Source organism: Malaclemys terrapin, chromosome 12 (assembly GCF_027887155.1).
Source record: "Malaclemys terrapin pileata isolate rMalTer1 chromosome 12, rMalTer1.hap1, whole genome shotgun sequence".
Classification (NCBI taxonomy): Eukaryota; Metazoa; Chordata; order Testudines; family Emydidae; genus Malaclemys; species Malaclemys terrapin.
In genome coordinates, this window is record NC_071516.1 from 19,874,755 (window position 1) to 19,893,059 (window position 18,305).

The 18,305-nt window shown below is 43.6% G+C and overlaps 1 protein-coding gene across 2 annotated transcripts in view; it reads left to right on the forward strand.

Annotated features, from left to right (window-relative positions):
• Positions 1–18,305, forward strand: part of HNF4A (hepatocyte nuclear factor 4 alpha) — a 71,135-nt gene that overhangs the window by 22,920 nt on the left and 29,910 nt on the right. Inside the window, exon 1 of one of the 2 annotated variants that reach the window (XM_054046001.1) lies at positions 14,987–15,203. The exons of the other annotated variant lie outside the window; for it this stretch is intronic. Within the exon in view, the coding sequence (XP_053901976.1) occupies positions 15,083–15,203 (121 nt within the window). The 5' untranslated portion in view covers positions 14,987–15,082. Of the gene's footprint in view, positions 1–14,986; positions 15,204–18,305 lie in introns of those variants that run through there. 2 annotated transcript variants of the gene reach the window in all.

The following is an 18,305-nucleotide window of genomic DNA, read 5'->3' on the forward strand; positions in this document are numbered from 1 at the left end:
CTGGTTTGTTGGCACCCTCAGAAGAGAGGCCGAGGATTGAATGGGGCACGGCGATTGAACTCCCCACTCTCCATAGAGGCAGTCTCTCAGGTCAGGGTTGCCTGCATTGCCCACACTGCAGCTGCAGCTCGTGTTCAGTTTTGCGCCTGTCCTTCGACTAAAGGGTTCCAGTCTGCAGAACTAGCAGTTTCCCCCTTTTCACTGGCACTAAAATCCATTTAAATCAAACAAGAGAGAAAGAAATTATGGAGGGATGTGTTTTTGTAAAACATTCCCATCTTGTTTCTTCTTCTGACACATGCCTCTGCTTCCAAGAAGCAGCCAGGTCTGTGCCCTGTCAGCCATCTCTCTAGATAAAGTCATCCTCTGCCAGCATGTTTTGATGAAACCTGCTTTGGGGGCACTTGTACTGGGAGTTATACCCAGTTAATCATTGCATTCTTTATCTGTTGATGATTGATTTAGAAAAGTTCATGGCTTCGGTGTTTGAAACATTTAGTTGACTCAATTTATGCAGTTTATGGTCATAATATATTTTAATTCTTTTATGACAGAAGAGGCCATTAGCCCAGGGTGCTGCGGGAACCAATTGTGATAAATAATAATGTTATTCTGCCTTTGAGTTCCGGGTTCAGCTTAAAGGGGAACTAATGATTTGCGGTGACGTGCGTTATCTTGGAAGTTAGCCAGATGGCGCTACAGCATCCACATCTGTTGTTAATGTGAATGTTTGGATTATAAACCTCTCGTGTTATGGAGTTATTGGTGACTCTTGTGCCCTAACATTACATAGATGACATCTTTCTTCAATGAGAGAATCAGAAATATTAGGGGCAGGAAATATGAGGTCACCCAGTGTATCTGCCTATGTGGAAGAGTGCCTGGGGTGTTGTCTATTTTTTACCAACTCCAGAAACCAGGATTATCCCAGAATCTCACTTTTGAGACTTTTTTTTAATGTCCAGCCTGATTTTCCCTTTTGCTCTAGTTCTGTCAATCTATTCATCCACCTACACAATTCTGCTCCCTCCTTGATACTTCAAATATTTCTGAACAGTTCTCAGTTCCCATCAGACCCTTTCTTGCTCTTTTTTGGATCCTTTACAATTTCCCCATCATTGTATCTTGTATTGGAATGTCCCAAACTGCACATGAAATCTTCAGGTGTTTTTGGTGTCAGACTAATACAAAGAGGCTTTGAACAGCAAATAGCACAATGTCATTTCTGCTGGGAATGGTTGGAGAAGATGGATGCGGTATTAAGAGATGAAATATTGTTCAGTATCATGGTGCTAGTGTAACCTAGGCTCACTCAATGGGGGCTCTGTTCACCTGTAGTCGTGGCTGGGCCACAGACAGAGTTTGACGAGCCTTCTACCATCTTGGATAATAGAAAGAGCGGTACAGAACGCCGTAGCACATCTTCTCTTAGGCCTGAGCTACACTAGCGGGGGGGTTCGAACTAAGATATACAACTTCAGCTGAAGTCGAAGTATCTTAGTTCGACTTACCTGGCCGTTCTCACGGTAGCGAGTCGACTGCCGTGGCTCCCCCATCGACTCCACTAACTCCTCCTGCCGAGGTGGAGTACGGGTGTTGATTCGGGGATCGATTTATTGCATCTCAGAGACGCAATAAATCGATCCCCGATACATGGAACACTACCCGCCAATCCAGCGGGTAGTATAGACGTACCCATAGACACAGGCTACCACAGCATATGAAACCTCCCTGTCCTCTGCTCCTTAAACTGGCTTCCCCATAGAATACCACATCAAGTTCCAGGTCTTGGGTCCCTATCTTCAAGGCGCTCCATGGCCTGGGCCCAGGATATCTAAAAGATTGTCTCACATAAACAAGTAGCAACATGAAAACAAACACGTGGCAGATGTTACCCAGTATTGGGAGGCCTTCAATAGACTAGAGCTGGGTCTTTTAGCTCAGGCAGAGAAGTTCATACTTATGACCCAGAAGTCATAGGTTTGATCCGCATTGCCAACAACCCACCCAGGGCATGGCATGGCATTACACTAGCAGGATAAATTATGGTACAAGGCAGAAACTGTAGTTAAGAAAGACGTTTGTGGTTGTGGCCCCATGGAGTCATGTGCTGGAATGTGTCAGATCAATCTGTCCTTCTGAGTGGCTCCATCCCTGCAGTACCTGAGTACCCCACACATTTTAAATGAAGTCTTACAGATGGGGAACTGAGGCACAGAGAGATTGAGTGACTTTCCCAAAGTTACACAGGGAGTCCATGTAGTGCCAGGACTTGAACCTAGCTCTCCTGAATCCCTGTCCAGAACGCCCACCACCACCACCATAAGACCAACCTTCCTCTCGCATGAGCAAAGAGGCTCTTCCAGCGGAGACCAGTTCATTACAGCTCCTTATTGGCTCAGACAGGGAGAGGCTGATGTTTAGTTCAACTGGGTGAGCTGCTACTACAGCCACTGTCTATGAACCATGGAGGTCTCATTTTTTAGTCTCAGTTGTGTGAAGATGTAGGATGCATCCAAAGCATTTCTGGGCCCAGCTGAGGGACTCCACTAATGGATTAACTCCATTTGACAGGTCTAGAGTGAACGGCCCAATGCCCAGAAGAGGTCTGCCATGCTATCCTGTGCAGGACATCCATCAGGAAGGCTTTTGTTTCAGGAAGATGCTTTTTGTCCTTTGGGAAATCTACTATCTAAGCAGTGACTTTATCTACTCTTTCCTTGTCCATGCTAGGACTGAGATTCTCAGCAGAACATAGTGGTCAGTGGATCTCCTACTTTCCCACACAGCCCCAGCTCCTAATCCATTTGGGCTTCGGAGCAGTTTACCATCTCTTATGATCCCTTGCAATTAACCCCATCGGTCCATTTCCCAGTTCTGGCAGTAGATGATGCAATTGGTACCAACAGTGACAAAGGGCCCTTTCCAGCAGGCAGGTCGTTTGGAGGAATTGTTTTGCAAAAAAAATTGCTTTGTAACCTTTGTTGATTTTGGCAATTCTCCTCCTCTGACAGCAGCGATTCTGGGTATCGCTCCACTGGCTGGAATTATCCAGGAGCTTTTTCATGTGTGTATAATGAACATGAAGTATAAGCAAATGAAACCTAAATGAACGGCAAATGGCTTGCAGGGACTAGTGGCAAGGCCCTCGCTGTGTCTGCTGAGCTGTATGCTACGCAGGGATCTGCAGGGATTCCCCGAGTCAGAATGGGTGGCATTTATCTCCCAACAAGAGTCCCACAGCTCACATAAGTGCTGCTCAGTGAAGGGTATTACTGCTAGGGTCATTTCAGAACCAGAACCTTGGAACCAGAGCTGTGCTCAACCGGGGGATGCTTTTTTGCTGAATTTTGCACATTAAGGACTAGATTTTTGTGCATTCAGCATTCTGTAGCTCCCATGGGGAGGAGAAAAGTGTGGGTTCTCCACTATTTTCTGCTGGGTGCAGAGCTCTTGGAAGAATCTGGCTCCAGACGTACACCACTTCATTCTGGCCCTTTTGTTCTCCTCGAATTTTCTTTTCCATTAAAAAGGCTGAAATGGTCATTTTGAAAGTGAAAATCTGCCAAAATGTATACACTGTATTTTGAACGTTTCATTTCGAAACCACCTTTCCCCTCAAGATGGGCCATTGCTTTGCTCCAGAATAGGCTCATTTTCACTGGAATCGAGTTTTTAATGAACTATTCACAAACATGTGGTGCATTTGGGGGTAAAAATAGGCCCATTTGCAATATTAAAATAAAACATGAAATGGATCTGCTATGTTTAGCCAAGCTGGGGGACTCTGTATAAAGGTAACTACATGGAACTTTTCAGTTCTCTTCCCAGCTGCGCCAGTGACTCACTGCATGATCTTGAGTGAATCATTTCAGCCCAGATATTCAAAGGGGCACACATGGAATTGTGTGCACAAACACATACAACTGATCATTTGCACATGCCGTTACCATGACTGTAATGCAGACTCAGTGACTGTGCATGTAGATTAGATGTGCAATTGCATTGGCATTTCTGTGAGTGCCGTTGTATGCAATTCTGAAAACCTGGGCCTTAACCTCTCTCTATGTTAACTGTCCTATTAAAAAATCCAAACCAACCAACCAACCAAACAAATGGCAGTAACAATAACTACTTCCTGGGGGTGTTTAGAGGCTTTGTCGGCATTAATAAAGCCCTTTGAGATCCTGGGATGAAAGGCACTGTAAGGGTTAATCTTATTGTGGGATATGTTTAAACGGTCTGTGTGCCTGGTCCCCACTAAGCCCCCACTTCGGACTAAGGTACGCAAATTCAGCTACGTCAATAACGTAGCTGAATTCGAAGTACCTTAGTCCAAACTTACCGCGGGTCCAGACGCGGCAGGAAGGCTCCCCCGTCGATGCCGCGTACTCCTCTCGGCGAGCTGGAGTACCGGCGTCGACGGCGAGCACTTCCGGGATCGATCCCAGAACATCGATTGCCTGCCGCCGGACCCTCCGGTAAGTGAAGACGCACGTGTTGACGGTTCTCTTTCCCTATCCCTTTTGCATGGCAGCTGTTTATTATGGTTCCTTTAATTAGCTCAGGCTCTCTGAGAATGTCCTTTGCAGCTTCCAGTTCAAATACGTGGATGGAGATTTAGTGGAATCTTTTCCTTACTCCCAAGCATGTCTTATTCCACATGTTCCAAGTGCTTTGGATTACTCAATACCCTAAACCATTCCCAGTGGATCTTTGGCAACAGAGCACCTTTTATGGGCAAGTCTGACTGATTTTTCCTGGGTTTGGACATTTTCAGAGAACTCCTCTTGTCTGCAGTGGTGAACTAGCACGAGGTTGATTAAAGCACCTTGCAGTGTGTTTAGTTTGTTGTGCCCTGATCAAGCCCCAAATTCCTGTTAGCAGGCAACATGTTACAAAATGCACAAGTAAAGGCATATCTGCCACAATGTGTGGCCCATGGGGCCCAGCAACCAATCTGACTTGGCTGCCTTAACGTGCAATATGCCATCCCCAGGCAATGCAGGGATGGCATCATCTCCTGTAAACACCAACCCCCAGAAACAACTGGCCCAGGTGCCAAGACCAGATCTACAGATAATTCCTAGGAATTTAAATACTGGGGCTACTCTAGGAGTCGGAGTCTGTTGTTGTTCTTACTTGTCACTTTCACCACTTCACAGACTATGTAGCTTTCAGATTATGCCTTAGAGGTCAGTTTATCCTCTTCATAATGCCATATATATATCCTAGTGTGAGTTATGTGTGGAGATCAAGGGGACAATAGACCTCTAATTAATTCTGCTGAACCTTACAGCTCCCTGGAGACTTCTCCCACCTGTCAAGAATATTTCCAGGAAATGTTACTGGGCCAGAGCTTCAGCTGCTGTATGTCAGCTAATCTACATAGGGTGACCAGATGTTCCGATTTTATAGGAACTTTTTCTTACATAGGCGCCTATTATATAGGCACCTATTACCCACCACCCCCATCCCGATGTTTCACACTTGCTGTCTGGTCACCCTAGATCTACACCAGCTCTTTACCTGATGCTTGTTTCAATTGGATAGAGAACTATAGCTCTCTGCGCCCCGGACTGACTCCAGACAAATTCCTCAGAGCTGCTTATTAACACACAGAAAACTCTGCTCTGTAATTGTTTAGGGGACAAATTCCGACAAAAGGCAAATGGGATTTGACAATGTGGCCAAAATATCCCTGTTTACAAAAAGTATGACAAAATAGAAGCCCTTGGCTTTATCTTTCCCATTTGGAAACAGCCACAGAGCAAATATACTCAGGGCACGGAAGGGGGGGAAATTTATATTGACTTTAGAAAAACTATTCTTTAAAAAAATAATCTCTCTAGATGCCCAGATTCAGTGCTGGACCCCAAAGTCTTGCATAAGGGTTTAAAGCCTGCCTGCTAGCTTGCAGGGTTTGTGTGTGAGCAAGTCATGCAGTAAACTATTCTCTGTTAATTTTTTAATGCAGAATAAACAGGCCGAGAAATGATTAGCATGCAAGTAAGTTCAGCCGAATTGGGGAAATGAGAGAGTGAGGAGGCTAGCTGGAGTTATCAGTTAACCACATGAAGTGCCTTTGCTTCCAAGAGCTAATTCTGCCTGTTGCTTTCTGAACCCTTTTAAATAGCCTTTTTTAAAATTTAAGTAATGACCTAAAATGGCTAGTATAAGCACAATGGGGGCCCTTGTTTTCTCTTCTCTTTTTCTGTTCGTAATGGCTGCGCACAGGAATTGCAGGTGATAAGGGTCCTACCTGGTTTATTACAGATGATCAGCATCTTCTTCCCCATTCCCAACTTTGAAAGGAAGCTGTTAGATTAAGACGAAAATGTGGAAATCCACTTTGTATGTGCGCAACTGTTCTGGTGAGAGTTTCAGTACGATCCCAGCAGACCCAACGAGTGAACAGAAGAGACTGCGAGGCAGGGAAAAAGCATAACTAGGTAGTTGCTTGGAATGGAGTTTGGTCAGTGGTCGGAGATCTATATTCTCAGATAGACAGGACTTTGTCCACAAACTGGAATTTGAAATTTCAAAGGGAGAAAAGCAGAAGGGACCTTTCCGGGTGTGGAGATGACTATGTGACGTTATTTCCCCAGGACTTTTGTTCTTTAGCTTGTAACTCAGGCGGTTTGCGCTTCTCCCTCAGCTCATTTGGTGAATGAGAGACTGAAAGATCAAACAGAGAGAGAGAGAGATTTGTTGATGACATTCAATGTGGCAATAAACACATGTCCCAGCTTCACAGTACAAAACTTTCACAGTACAGATCCAGTACAGAACTTTTCCAAAATTTGGGGTGGGTTCAGGCCTGGAGAATGTAGGCCGAAATGTTTAGAAATGGCCTCTACATTTACACCAGCTATGAATTATTCAGGCAAATTGTAGCAACTAGATTTCTAGCTCTAGGCCTGAAGGTGTAATTCAGGATCTTAGATATCCAGTTAATGCCATTTGGGCTTGAAATTGTTGTGGGTACAACATTGTGCATGAAAAACTAGAGTCCAGGGGGCGGCCCAGCTGAAAAACAGATCTTGAAGGTGAAGCTTGGATGATTACTGGAAACTTGTATGTGTTTGAGATGCAATTTTCCAGGTACTACTCATTCCAAACCATGTGGCTGCAGCCCTACCTGCTGCTTTGGCAAAACTTCACCAGGGATATTAAGAATGTTTTTTCTAGGTCATCGGTTCCCAGACTGGGGGGTGCGCCCCCCTGAGGGGGCGTGAAGAAATTTCAAAGGGGGTGCGAGGCTGTGAAATTTTCATAAAGAAAATATTTTTTTATCAGCATAATTTATTTCTTTATTTATTTATTTGACTTATTTATTTAATAGCCCAACAGACAATAATACATTATACATATTCTGTATACATAATAATAACTATTCATAAAATTGTCCAATTACAGGCCTATATTATTTAACTACAATAAAGTATTAACAATCTTCTCGTTTTTGATTATGAATATATTTCGTCAAGAATAAAGGTATAACATAAAGTACAATAATAATAAAAATACAACTATAAATAAAAGTATGTAACTGCAATGTTTTCAAATTTCATACCAGAAAATGCAAATATTTTTTATTTTTTTGCCTTTCGACATGTAGGAATGCCATTTCGGTTGGTGGGGAGGCCAAAGAATGATGTAGAAAGCAATGGAACTTTTTAAAACTTCTTAGCTTGCTAGCGAGAATGTTCGAGACTGTTCTATCGTGGGAGTGGTTACCTCCACCACTCACCGTGCAAGACCGGCTACTTGCCGGACTGGTGGTGGGGTATATATAGGGCAGCACGCATTCGTACATAATAGTAGTAGTACATAAACGTTCGCGATAACTCAAATTAACTTGCGTCCGTTATTATTCACGAATTCAAAAAATTATTTTTATAGATTTTTTTTATTAGTATATTATGGCCGCGATTAAGAAAAGGAAGTACGATGAAGACTACATTAAGTACGGTTTCACCGTCATGGAAAAAAACGGGATCTATCATCCTCAATGCATAATATGCCATGCAGTTCTCAGCAATGATGCCTTGAGTCCTGAGTCGTCTTGAGCGACACTTGACAAAGAACCACAGTGCTTTGAAAGACAAACCAAGAGTTTTTTGCTGCTAAACTTCAAAATTTAAAACGCATGGAGTTGGACACTATTGGCGCTTTTCATCAAGCGTCAGCCAAAGTGGTAGAAGCATCTTAAGAACTATCATTGCTCATCGCTAAAGCCAAGAAAGCGCACATAATAGGAGAAACTCTTGTGAAGCCTTGCTTGTTGAAAGCAGCTGATATTGTGCTTGGTGCCAAAAGCAAGAAAAAAATATCAGAAATTTCGCTTTCCGACAATTCCGTGAAACGTCGCATCAATGACATGGCGAAAGATCTAAAACTTCAAGTTGTGGAGGCAGTAAAAGCTTCTCCTTTTTTCGCAATTCAGTGTGATGATACCACTTATGTAGCACAATGCTGTCAGTTGCTTGTCTACGTTCGATTCATTAACGATGGAACTGTGAAAGAAGAACTGCTTTTTTCAAAGGAATTGACGACCACATCAAAGGCTTCTGATGTTATGAAAATGGTTTCTGACTTTTTTGAAGAAAATGGACTTTCATGGGAAAAACTGGTTGGCGTATGCACAGACGGTGCTCCAGCAATGTTTGGCTCTCACTCTGGACTTGTGACATTTGAGAAAGAAAAAAAGTCCAGACGTAACCACGACTCACTGCGTCATACACAGACAAGCACTGGCTACTAAAACCCTTCCAGATGACCTACATGACTCATTGAATTTGGCCATCAAAGTTGTCAATTTTGTGAAGAACAGCGCTTTAAATAGGAGACTTTTTGCAGCTCTTTGCGCAGATTTGGGAGTGATCATAAAATTCTTTTGTTTCACATGGAGGTACAATGGCTTTCCAAAGGGAACATGCTTTCGAGATTATTCGAACTGAAAGACGAAGTGGAAATTTTCCTCGAGCAACAGAAAAAAGAAGAGTTATATCATGCATTTATGGACCAAACGTTTCAACTTTCACTGGCATACCTCATGGACATTTTTGAATCTTTGAACAATCTCAATTTGAAGCTGCAAAAAAAAAAAAAACCGCTGCAAACATTATAGTGCACTACAATGCCATCATAGCATTTACAGGAAAAAACGAGCTTTGGAAACGTCAAATGCAAGCTCAGACACCTAACTTTTCATTTTTTCCAACGTTTTCATCACTCGCTGAAAATGAAGGTTTCCAAGAACTTTGTAAAGAGGATGCAAAGAACAAAATTGTGTTTCATGTGGACTGCCTTGCTGACGAATTCATCCGCTATTTTCCAGACAACTTTTCTGGCAACCCCATTCATAAATTAGCATGTAATCTGTTCAACATTGATGTCGATTCATTGCCAGAAGTATTGCAAGAACAAGCACTCGAAATGGAATATGATTCAAGTGCGAAAGATATTTTTGAAAACTTAAGCCTGGAGGAATTTTGGATAAAATATTTCCCAATTTATCCGAAAGTTGGAGAAGAAGCACTACGTATTATTCTTCCGTTTTCGTCGACGTACCTCTGTGAATAAAGCTTTTCAAGTTTAGTCAAAATAAAAACGAAACAAAGGAATCGACTGGATATCAAAAACGATTTGTGTTGCGCACTTTCATCTTTCAAACCTAGAATTTCCCAAGTCATGAAGAAAATACAACATCATCCTTCACATTAAATTTGTTTTGTTTATGCTATATATTATTTTAAATTACATTTTTATTAAATGTTTGTGCCAAGAAAAACTATTTGTGCTTATTTTTCATTTTAAATAAAATATTTATACCAAGTTTTTGTGTTTATTTTTAATTTTAAATTATGAATTGAATTAGTTAAAAGGGGGGTTGGATGATGGTAAAGGAGAGGTGGGGGGCATGAGGGTTTCTCAAAAATTAAAAAGGGGGCGTGATGCCAAAAAGTTTGGGAACCAATGTTCTAGGTCTTTCTGATCCAAGGTCTGCTTTAGGTACAAGCAATGCAACTCACCACTTGAGGACACACTTTTCTGTGGACTCCCTGGTTCTATGCTGAGTGATTTCATGGACTCACCCATCTCCCTCTCCAATTGTGGGACTGGGGATGCAAACACTCATCACGCCATCTCCCACTCCTTCCAGTAGCCCAGAGCTGTAACTCTTGCCTTGGTCCTTTTCTGATGCCTCTTCACCTAGCTGTCCTGCAGCATCAAAAAGCTTCACTTTTTCTGGTCTGCTAATCCGACTCTGCATGGAAACCTTGCAAATGAACAGGGTGCCTTGGGATGGCCATTGGGCTCTGTAGGGAGTGCAGGACAGAGTGTCTTCGGTTCCTGGGGAATTAAAGATCACCTTTGGAATCCTATTTCCAACAGATTATGGAGCCTCAATGCAGTGCTTTTGAGCCAATATTCCTCACAAAATTATTCTGCCATATCATTTTCTGCTTCCAATGGCTTCTGCTTACTACAGGCCTCAGGCTTCCTGGATGTGAGGAAGGCCGTCTCCATGCTGAATGGAAAGAGAGGCCTGAAGAATTGCTTCCCCTGCATCCTTCGCTGTTACTGACAGCGCTTACTGGATAATAAAATGCCTTGCGTGTCTATCAGCTAATACCTTCAATCAGCCAATGGTCTCAAACACTTTACAAACATTAATTATTTCAGCCTTTGTCTGTTTTACAGATGATAAATCAAAGCACAGAGGCAAAGTGACTTGCTCAAAGTCACAGAGTAAGCCAGCAGAACGGGAATCCTAATGCCCAGGCTGCTGCTCTCACCATTAGGCACGCTGTTTCTCATCCCTCCCATCTGGCTATGGCTTCTGAATGGCGACAGATTGTGTTTTAAGAAGTCACTGGGGTTTTCCTTTCTCCCTAAAGAACAACAATGATTTTTCAATCCACTTTCAATAACTCCATTGACAGGACAAGGTATGGAAGTGCTGCCAAAGGTCATGTCCCTGAATTTCTGCACAAAAGAGGTTCCACGTTAGTCATAGGGCAGTGGGGGTTATATGGCCGGGGCCATGTTCTCTGCTGGTATAACTCCATCGAATTCAATGGGTTGCCAATTCCACTGACTGTGAAGATAGTTCTGCATCCCTTTCCCTTCTTCCAAACTTATTCTTCCTTGCAATTTAGAAGGGGGTTGTTACATTTATTTGAAATAGAAGTAACAATCTAAAATTGTCAGTATATACCTGTTATAGATTTTGGGCTCAGCCACGCCACACGTATAAGCAGGCCAAGTGACTCGGTTACAATCTGCAGCATGGACAAGCATCATCTGAGTTTAACTCTTGTCGTGTTCACAGTATAAATTGTAACTGGATCAGAAGACAGCCATTTTATAACTTCAGTGGCTCTGTGCAGGTGGTACAGACAGACTGCTCCCGTGTCTCTCTGAGTGTGTCACTCTCTGTCTCTATGCACATAGGATGATTATATCCTTCCCATGCCTGTTTATTAATTGCCCTGTATCCTGCTCCTTATTTAATGAGGCGCGTATCTTATTTGCTGGGAATCCCCTTTCCTCTTAGTGAAATTGCCAAGCTTGTCAGTCTGTATATGGGGCAGGATTAGTCTCATGTCACCCTTGTATGAGGAAAAACACAGGAAAATTTACTGCTCTCTGATAAAATCGAATGATTGCCCCATGCGCAGGGTATTCCGGTTCCTGGAATTCTAACAGTTTCCTATTACAGCTGTCTCACATAGTATGAAGTGCTGAGAAGGTGGGTGGGGAGAAAGATTGATGGGGTGATAGGAGGAAGTTTCCCTAACCAACTAGATTCTGTCTGGGGCTCGGCTCAGTGCATGTGGAGCTGCCATTCACCGGGACTCTCATCACCAGGACAGAACATGGAGAGACCCATTGTCCAGCCCAGATTCCACCCTTAAACCCTCCAAAGCTTCTGCCTTCTTTCTTCCAGCTGCTGCTACTTGCTAAAACTGGGCCAAATTCTCCTCTCAGCTGCACTGGTGCCAATGGGCCTGATCCTGGACCCATTGAAGTTGATGAGAATATTTCCTGTGACTTCAAAGGGCATTGTGTCTGCCCCAGGGTGGGGTTACTCCTCTGAAGTCAGTGGATTTGCTCTGGATTTTTACCAGTGAGATCAGAATTTATCCCTCCCTCTGACTGATACTAAAAGAGAAACAGCTGCTAAGTGGGGCAGAAAAATTCAAATCAGCCTAAAAAGGAAGAGATTTGTCCATTAAATAATTTTTAAGGAGTCCCCTCTCAGGCCAGCCATTCACTGGTCCTGGTCTATATGCTTAGCCCAGGATGGGTCAGTGTGTCATTCAAAGATGCCACACAGGCACCAAGTTACCACTGATTCATCAAGGGAATCTCTCCTAAATTCCCAGTAGAGAAGTTGTCAGTCTCTCAGGGAGAGGAGAATCTTCTCATACTAGATTGGAGCTTGGGTAACTTGACTAATGAGTAGGATGGTCTATTGTTGATGGGAGAAAAATCAAGCATTCCTGGTAGTGTACCCCATCTCTGCTTTGGTGTGACCATCCTCAAGAATGCAGGAAGTGTGTAGTCTCCTTGTCTTTGACCTCTCTGCTGAGATAAGGGTTTTGTGATATGGGAGTTAGGTGTCTTTGAGGATCTGGGCCTTGTACACTAGGAACTGAACTGAAAACACCAGTAATGGTGGATTGCAGTCACCACCAACCTAGAGGTGAAAGGCTCCTATGTCCTTTTGACAGTTCCCAGCCTCCTGTGCCATCTAATTTCCCCTCAATCTCCCCCACTCACCTTTCGTATACATCTCTTCATTTTCTATTCCTAGCATTCTGAATCCTCCCTGACATACGTCCTCCAGACCTAATGGGAGTGAGCAAGTATTTCAGTCTTATTTAGTCAGCAGCCTAGTTGAACAAAGACTTGTTTTGCTGAACTAAGCAAAATGGGCCATGCTTTTATGATATTTTACTAGACACTATGGCAAATCCTGCACATATTTGACTTAGTGTCTGCACCATTTATCTAATCAAAGGGATCACTCTAGCCAAGCCTGGATTGGGACTGAGGTCCCAGGAATGAGGCTGTTAAGGGGCTGTATTCCACCACCCCCACCTCACACACATTGTTTCAGACAAATGAATTCCTGGCTCAGAATCCTCCTTGCTGAAGGGGAAGTGATATACCAGCCATGTGAGTTCAGAGGGGGGTCCTTTGCATCTTTAACGATCCTCCTGCTCCCACTCCAGGGAAGGAACACTAGACATCAATCCCAAGAAAGGAATGTGGGGCTTTCCCATACCTCCAGCAACCAAGTGGAAGCAAGGTAGCCTATGGAGCATACAGCAGTAGCCTCAGGGTATAGGTGGTGTCTGTGCCTTCAAATATAGACTGTCAGTGTCTTGGGGCACAGACTTTGCAAATCACCATGCTGAGGACATCACCATGATTTTCCGTTCATGTGTCGAATGTCACAGCCCAATGGCATGTACGCTTTCAGAGTCTGAGGCCCCAGGATTTCAGTGTTGAGCTGCCATAGGGAAGCCATTCATATCAGTCAAGTCTTTTTGACTCAACGTGACCCAGTCTGTCCTGTGTGCCTGTGAAGAGTGATCAAAACTAGTTCAGGGCCATTAACTCGCAGTGTGTAGACTAAATCGCCCTGCATTGATTGAGAAATAAACTGGGATGTTTTGATTACATAGAGAGCTGACACTAATCATTAATTACTGGCCCTTCAATGCAATTCAGCTGATGCTGTTAAGTGATAAATTGATTTCCACGTGTTGATCTTGTGTTATTGTGCAATGGAAATTACAGTGGATTATACAAAATCTTCCCAGTGCAAACCACTGCCACACCCTGGATAAACTTGCGTCTCATAAAGCCCACACGCAGCAGATGAAGCCAGGAGCTCAGAAAAAGAAAAAGCTCTGTTTCCTGACATTTGTAATGTACATTCTTACTGTCCTGTATTATTTGAAGGTCTAATCCAAAACCCATGGACGTTAATAGAAAATCTCCCATTGATTTCAATGGGCTTTGGATCAGGACTTAACTCTACAGCATGTGTTGCGTGCTATAGTATATAAGAAAGACACCCTGCAGAATAAAGTTCTGTTGCATTGTAAAATGCCTGGGGGAATTTTTAAAATACAAACACACAGGGCAGATTTTTCAGATTGTCCCTTGAAAATCAAATACAGGAAAATGAGCTGCTCTTCCGGGCTGAGATTTTTCAAAAATGTTAGGCACACAAAAAAATGTCAGTGCAATTTTATGCCTGATCCACCGGGCGCTCAAAATGCACCCAGAGTCACACTTGTGTTCACATTTGACATGTACTTTTGCATGCCTGGCTCTTCTGAAAATCTGTCCCTGAAAGTTGTTGGGAAAGGCTGTGGAGTGAGAGGTGTTTATAGTGCGCTCTGGCCCTGTAAAACTCGGTTTATAGGGAAGTAAAATGAAAGTCTCATGTTGTTACCATGTGTAAATGGCAATTCCGGTTAGAATGACCTTCTGTGAAATGAAAGCGAGAGAGAGAAAAGGGTGTGGGGGACGAGAGGGAGAGAAAGCTGGAGGATATTGAAGGGGAGGGAACAGGGCAAGAACGTCCTTCTCCAGGAAGGGTTTTTCCAAGTTCTTACACTTCAGCTAAAATTAAGACCAATAATAACAATTAAGCATCAAGATCAATAGCCCAGCAAATGTACTTCACTCATGGAGAATGCTCCTCTCTCTAAGTGCTGCCACCCCGGCACGTGCCCAGAAGCTGAAATCAGCAAAGTGCATGTAGATTCAATAATAAACAGTCAACAAAATCGCTGCTGCCCCACCAAAAAAAAAAAAAACCCAACCATCCAGCTTAGCGTTCACCAGTGGGTGAGATGATTAAAGATTAACCCCCCCGCCTTTTGCCTCCACCCCTCTGGGGAGTATAGGCCTTGAAGCTCAGCAAATCCTTTCAGAGAAATATTTGAAATAAAAGACAACAGATAGGGGACGCAGTGAAGGCAGCCGGAGGCTGAGGGGCCAATAACCTCCGACGAGGGAATCGCTGCAATCTGGCCCGTGTTTGCTGATGATAATGCGTCTCTCCAAAGCCCTGATAGACATGGAGATGGCAGATTATAGCGCAGCTTTGGACCCAGCTTACACCACTCTGGAGTTTGAGAACATGCAGGTGCTGGCCATGGGCAACGGTAAGTCTACCGCTGGGTTTGCTTTTGCCAGTCAAAGGTGGGATCAGTGGTAGAGCCAGCCAGTGCCTTCGGGAGCACAGGTCATCTGGCAACAGGCATGTAGCTGGTGCAGAGGGCACAGGGGGAGCTGAAGCACCAAGTCGGAGGGGGACTTTTCCTGCTCCTGGAGAGAAGTGTTTCTGTTTAACTAACACGCCACTTGAACTGATCGAATGACATTAACTCAGATACCAAGGCAATGGGTGTAGTATAAGAACCTGAATAGAACAGAATTTTCCTGCTCAACATCTGGCCCTGGCAGACACAGCAGAGGGACTGGGAGCCCGAGCTGACAGCGACTGTCTCTCACAAGTCCCTAACGGAAAGGAGAATGCAGAGTGAAGGGTGGTTCTTTACCTCCCTGCTAGGCAGGGCTTCCAAGTAAGGAGCTTTCCATGGCTTGACAGAGATACTGTGAAGCCCAAAGTTGGGACAGTGAACCTGGACAGAGAGCAGCCCCTCTAGCAGTGAAGTAGAATGAAAGTCCCAGAAGGTTTCAGTGCATCACGCTATACAGATTGTAATACCTCCACATAGAGAGAAGCTGTTCATGTGCACAGGTGGCATGACATTTCTCTTTACAACAGGCTGACCGTAGCTAGCTTGAACCCCGTTGCATGGCATAATTGGTGTGAATTGAAACATATGTGGGGCTCTGAGGGGAAGGTTCAGTCCTTTAACTGGAAATAGTATCAGTGTATCTTATAGCTGTGATAAAAGGGCACTTTCACCCACACACCCTGCGGAGAATCACAATTCTATCAGGATTTGCAACATTGTCCCACTGGTTATATTTTGGAACTTGTGAGGATTCCTTTTTATTAGACACTCAGAGACACAATCAATGAAAATTCCTCTCCGGGTCCCCCCCCCAAGTCCTCTCTAAATACTGGGTTAATCGCTAAGCTAAGTATGCTGCAGAAAGCAACTAACTAGCTCTCAGAGCTACCAAAATGACGTCCCCGCACCCTGGTCAGCTCCCTTAACACAAGCCTGCTCTGAAGACACAAACAGTTTTACTTACAGAATCCTGTCACTGATCTAGTCTCACTGTGGCTGCAAGAGAGAACTTCTCCTGCCACAAACCATCTATATAGAGTTGGGCTCCCCCTGTATATTGTCTCTCTGCTCAGCACTCCATGGGGTCAGCATCTCCAGAGCATATGAACCCAGAGGGAGCAGACCTGAGTGGTGGGTGTAATCTGCCTGAAGTAGGGCATAGACTGTAACTACCATTAACTGCATCAAGGCTGTTCAGTGCATCAAGTCCCAGTACGCAGAGCTCCCCTTTCCAGTGCTGTCTCATGCAGCTTGGCAAAGAACGCTGTCAGATTTTCTAGAGGTGGGAAAGACTTATTAAATCCCCCAGCCTCTGCCAAGGATCTCGTTAGGGGCAGAATGAGTGAGAGAGAGAACATAATGGGTTATGCTATGGAAATTAACTCCACAGCCCTGAAACATCCCTCATCTGTTGTAACTCCTCCAGCCATTGTTTTGGGTCTTGGTCCCACATTTGCACCTTGGCAGGCTGAGCGATTTGGCTTGGAAAGTTCAGGGGACACAGGGTGGTGGGATGCACAGAGAGGCAGCTGCCTTCACGCTCCATCTCCTTGAATTGTGTGGACTTGCAGAGATGCCAGTATTTATTCTTACAGCTGGACCTAGGCTTTACTACTAAGCTTAAAGCCCCTTATGTGGCCCTTGTACCATCCATCTAATGTATTGAACCCTCTCATCTGTGGGAAGTCATCACAACCTCTAAGGCCTAGAAATCCCATTGAAGCTTTGTAGGGCCAGAGTAGACACTATCTGTACTGAATTTGTTTAAATATGTTTTTAGCAGAAGTGGCTGACAAATTCTACAGGGATAGCCCTGATTTTATAAGCTGTAGCAAAGGTGATCCCCTTGCAACAGGCCCTGTGGGGAGAAGAGGAGAGTATCAGCTTCATTTCCTACAACTTTTCTCTTCCAAGAAGTTTGTGTGTTCAGGCCCAGTAGGAAAAATGCCCTAGAAACACTCTCCTAGTAACCCAGCCAATTCATCTGAACAGCTTCCTTCTTCTTGATATGTGATACTTTGGGGCCTTTGAGCTATAATGGAGAAGATTTTAGTGAAAGTCTACGTCAGTGGCTCTCAATCTTTCCAGACTACTGTACCCCTTCAGGAGTCTGATTTGTGTTGTATAACCCCAAATTTCACCTCATTTAAAAACTACTTGCTTACAAAATCAGACATAAAAATACAAACTACAGCACGCTATTACTGAAAAATGGCTGACTTTCTCATTTTTACCATATAATTATAAACTAAATCAACTGGAATATAAATATTGTACTTACATTTCAGTGTATAGTATATAGAGCAGTATAAACAAGTCATTGTATGAAATTTTAGTTTGTGCTGACTTCACTAGTGCTTTTTATGTAGCCTGTTGTAAAACTAGGCAAATATCTAGATGAGTTGATGTACCCCCCCAGGAGTACATATACCCCTGGTTGAGAAGCAGTGGTCTACATCTTTAGAAAGGATGGGGACATGAGGGTTAACTCTGATTCTGGCAAAATTCCCACTCAGGCAACCACAATCTGCTTACCTAAATAACCCACCTCTTCTGCTTTTTTTTTAATTGGACACAGTCCTCTACATTTCTGATCCAAAACTGCTGTGAAGTGTTGTTGTGTGCTGTTAAACAGACATTATGTTCCATTCCAGAGGTGGCTGCATTTCAATGGTAGATGTAGTTCATACCTTTTTATAGTTTTGATGCTTCTAGTTTTGGAAAATGCTTTGGGATTGGTCAGGATAAAAATTGCTATACAAGTGTTATATCATTTTCAGTGTTATTAGTTCCCTGGCTTTAAAGGGGAATTAGCTTTTTCATCTTCTTTGTCCTAACGTCTGACTAATCCCCATTAAACAGGCATTGTTGGGACATCCAGGGAGAGAGGACAGTCAGTTAAGTTTCTGACACTATACAAATAACAATAGTTTGAAAATTATCCATCAGCAAATAATTCTGTTTCCGTTTCCAGCCAGTGAGAATAGGAGACTGGTAGACTGT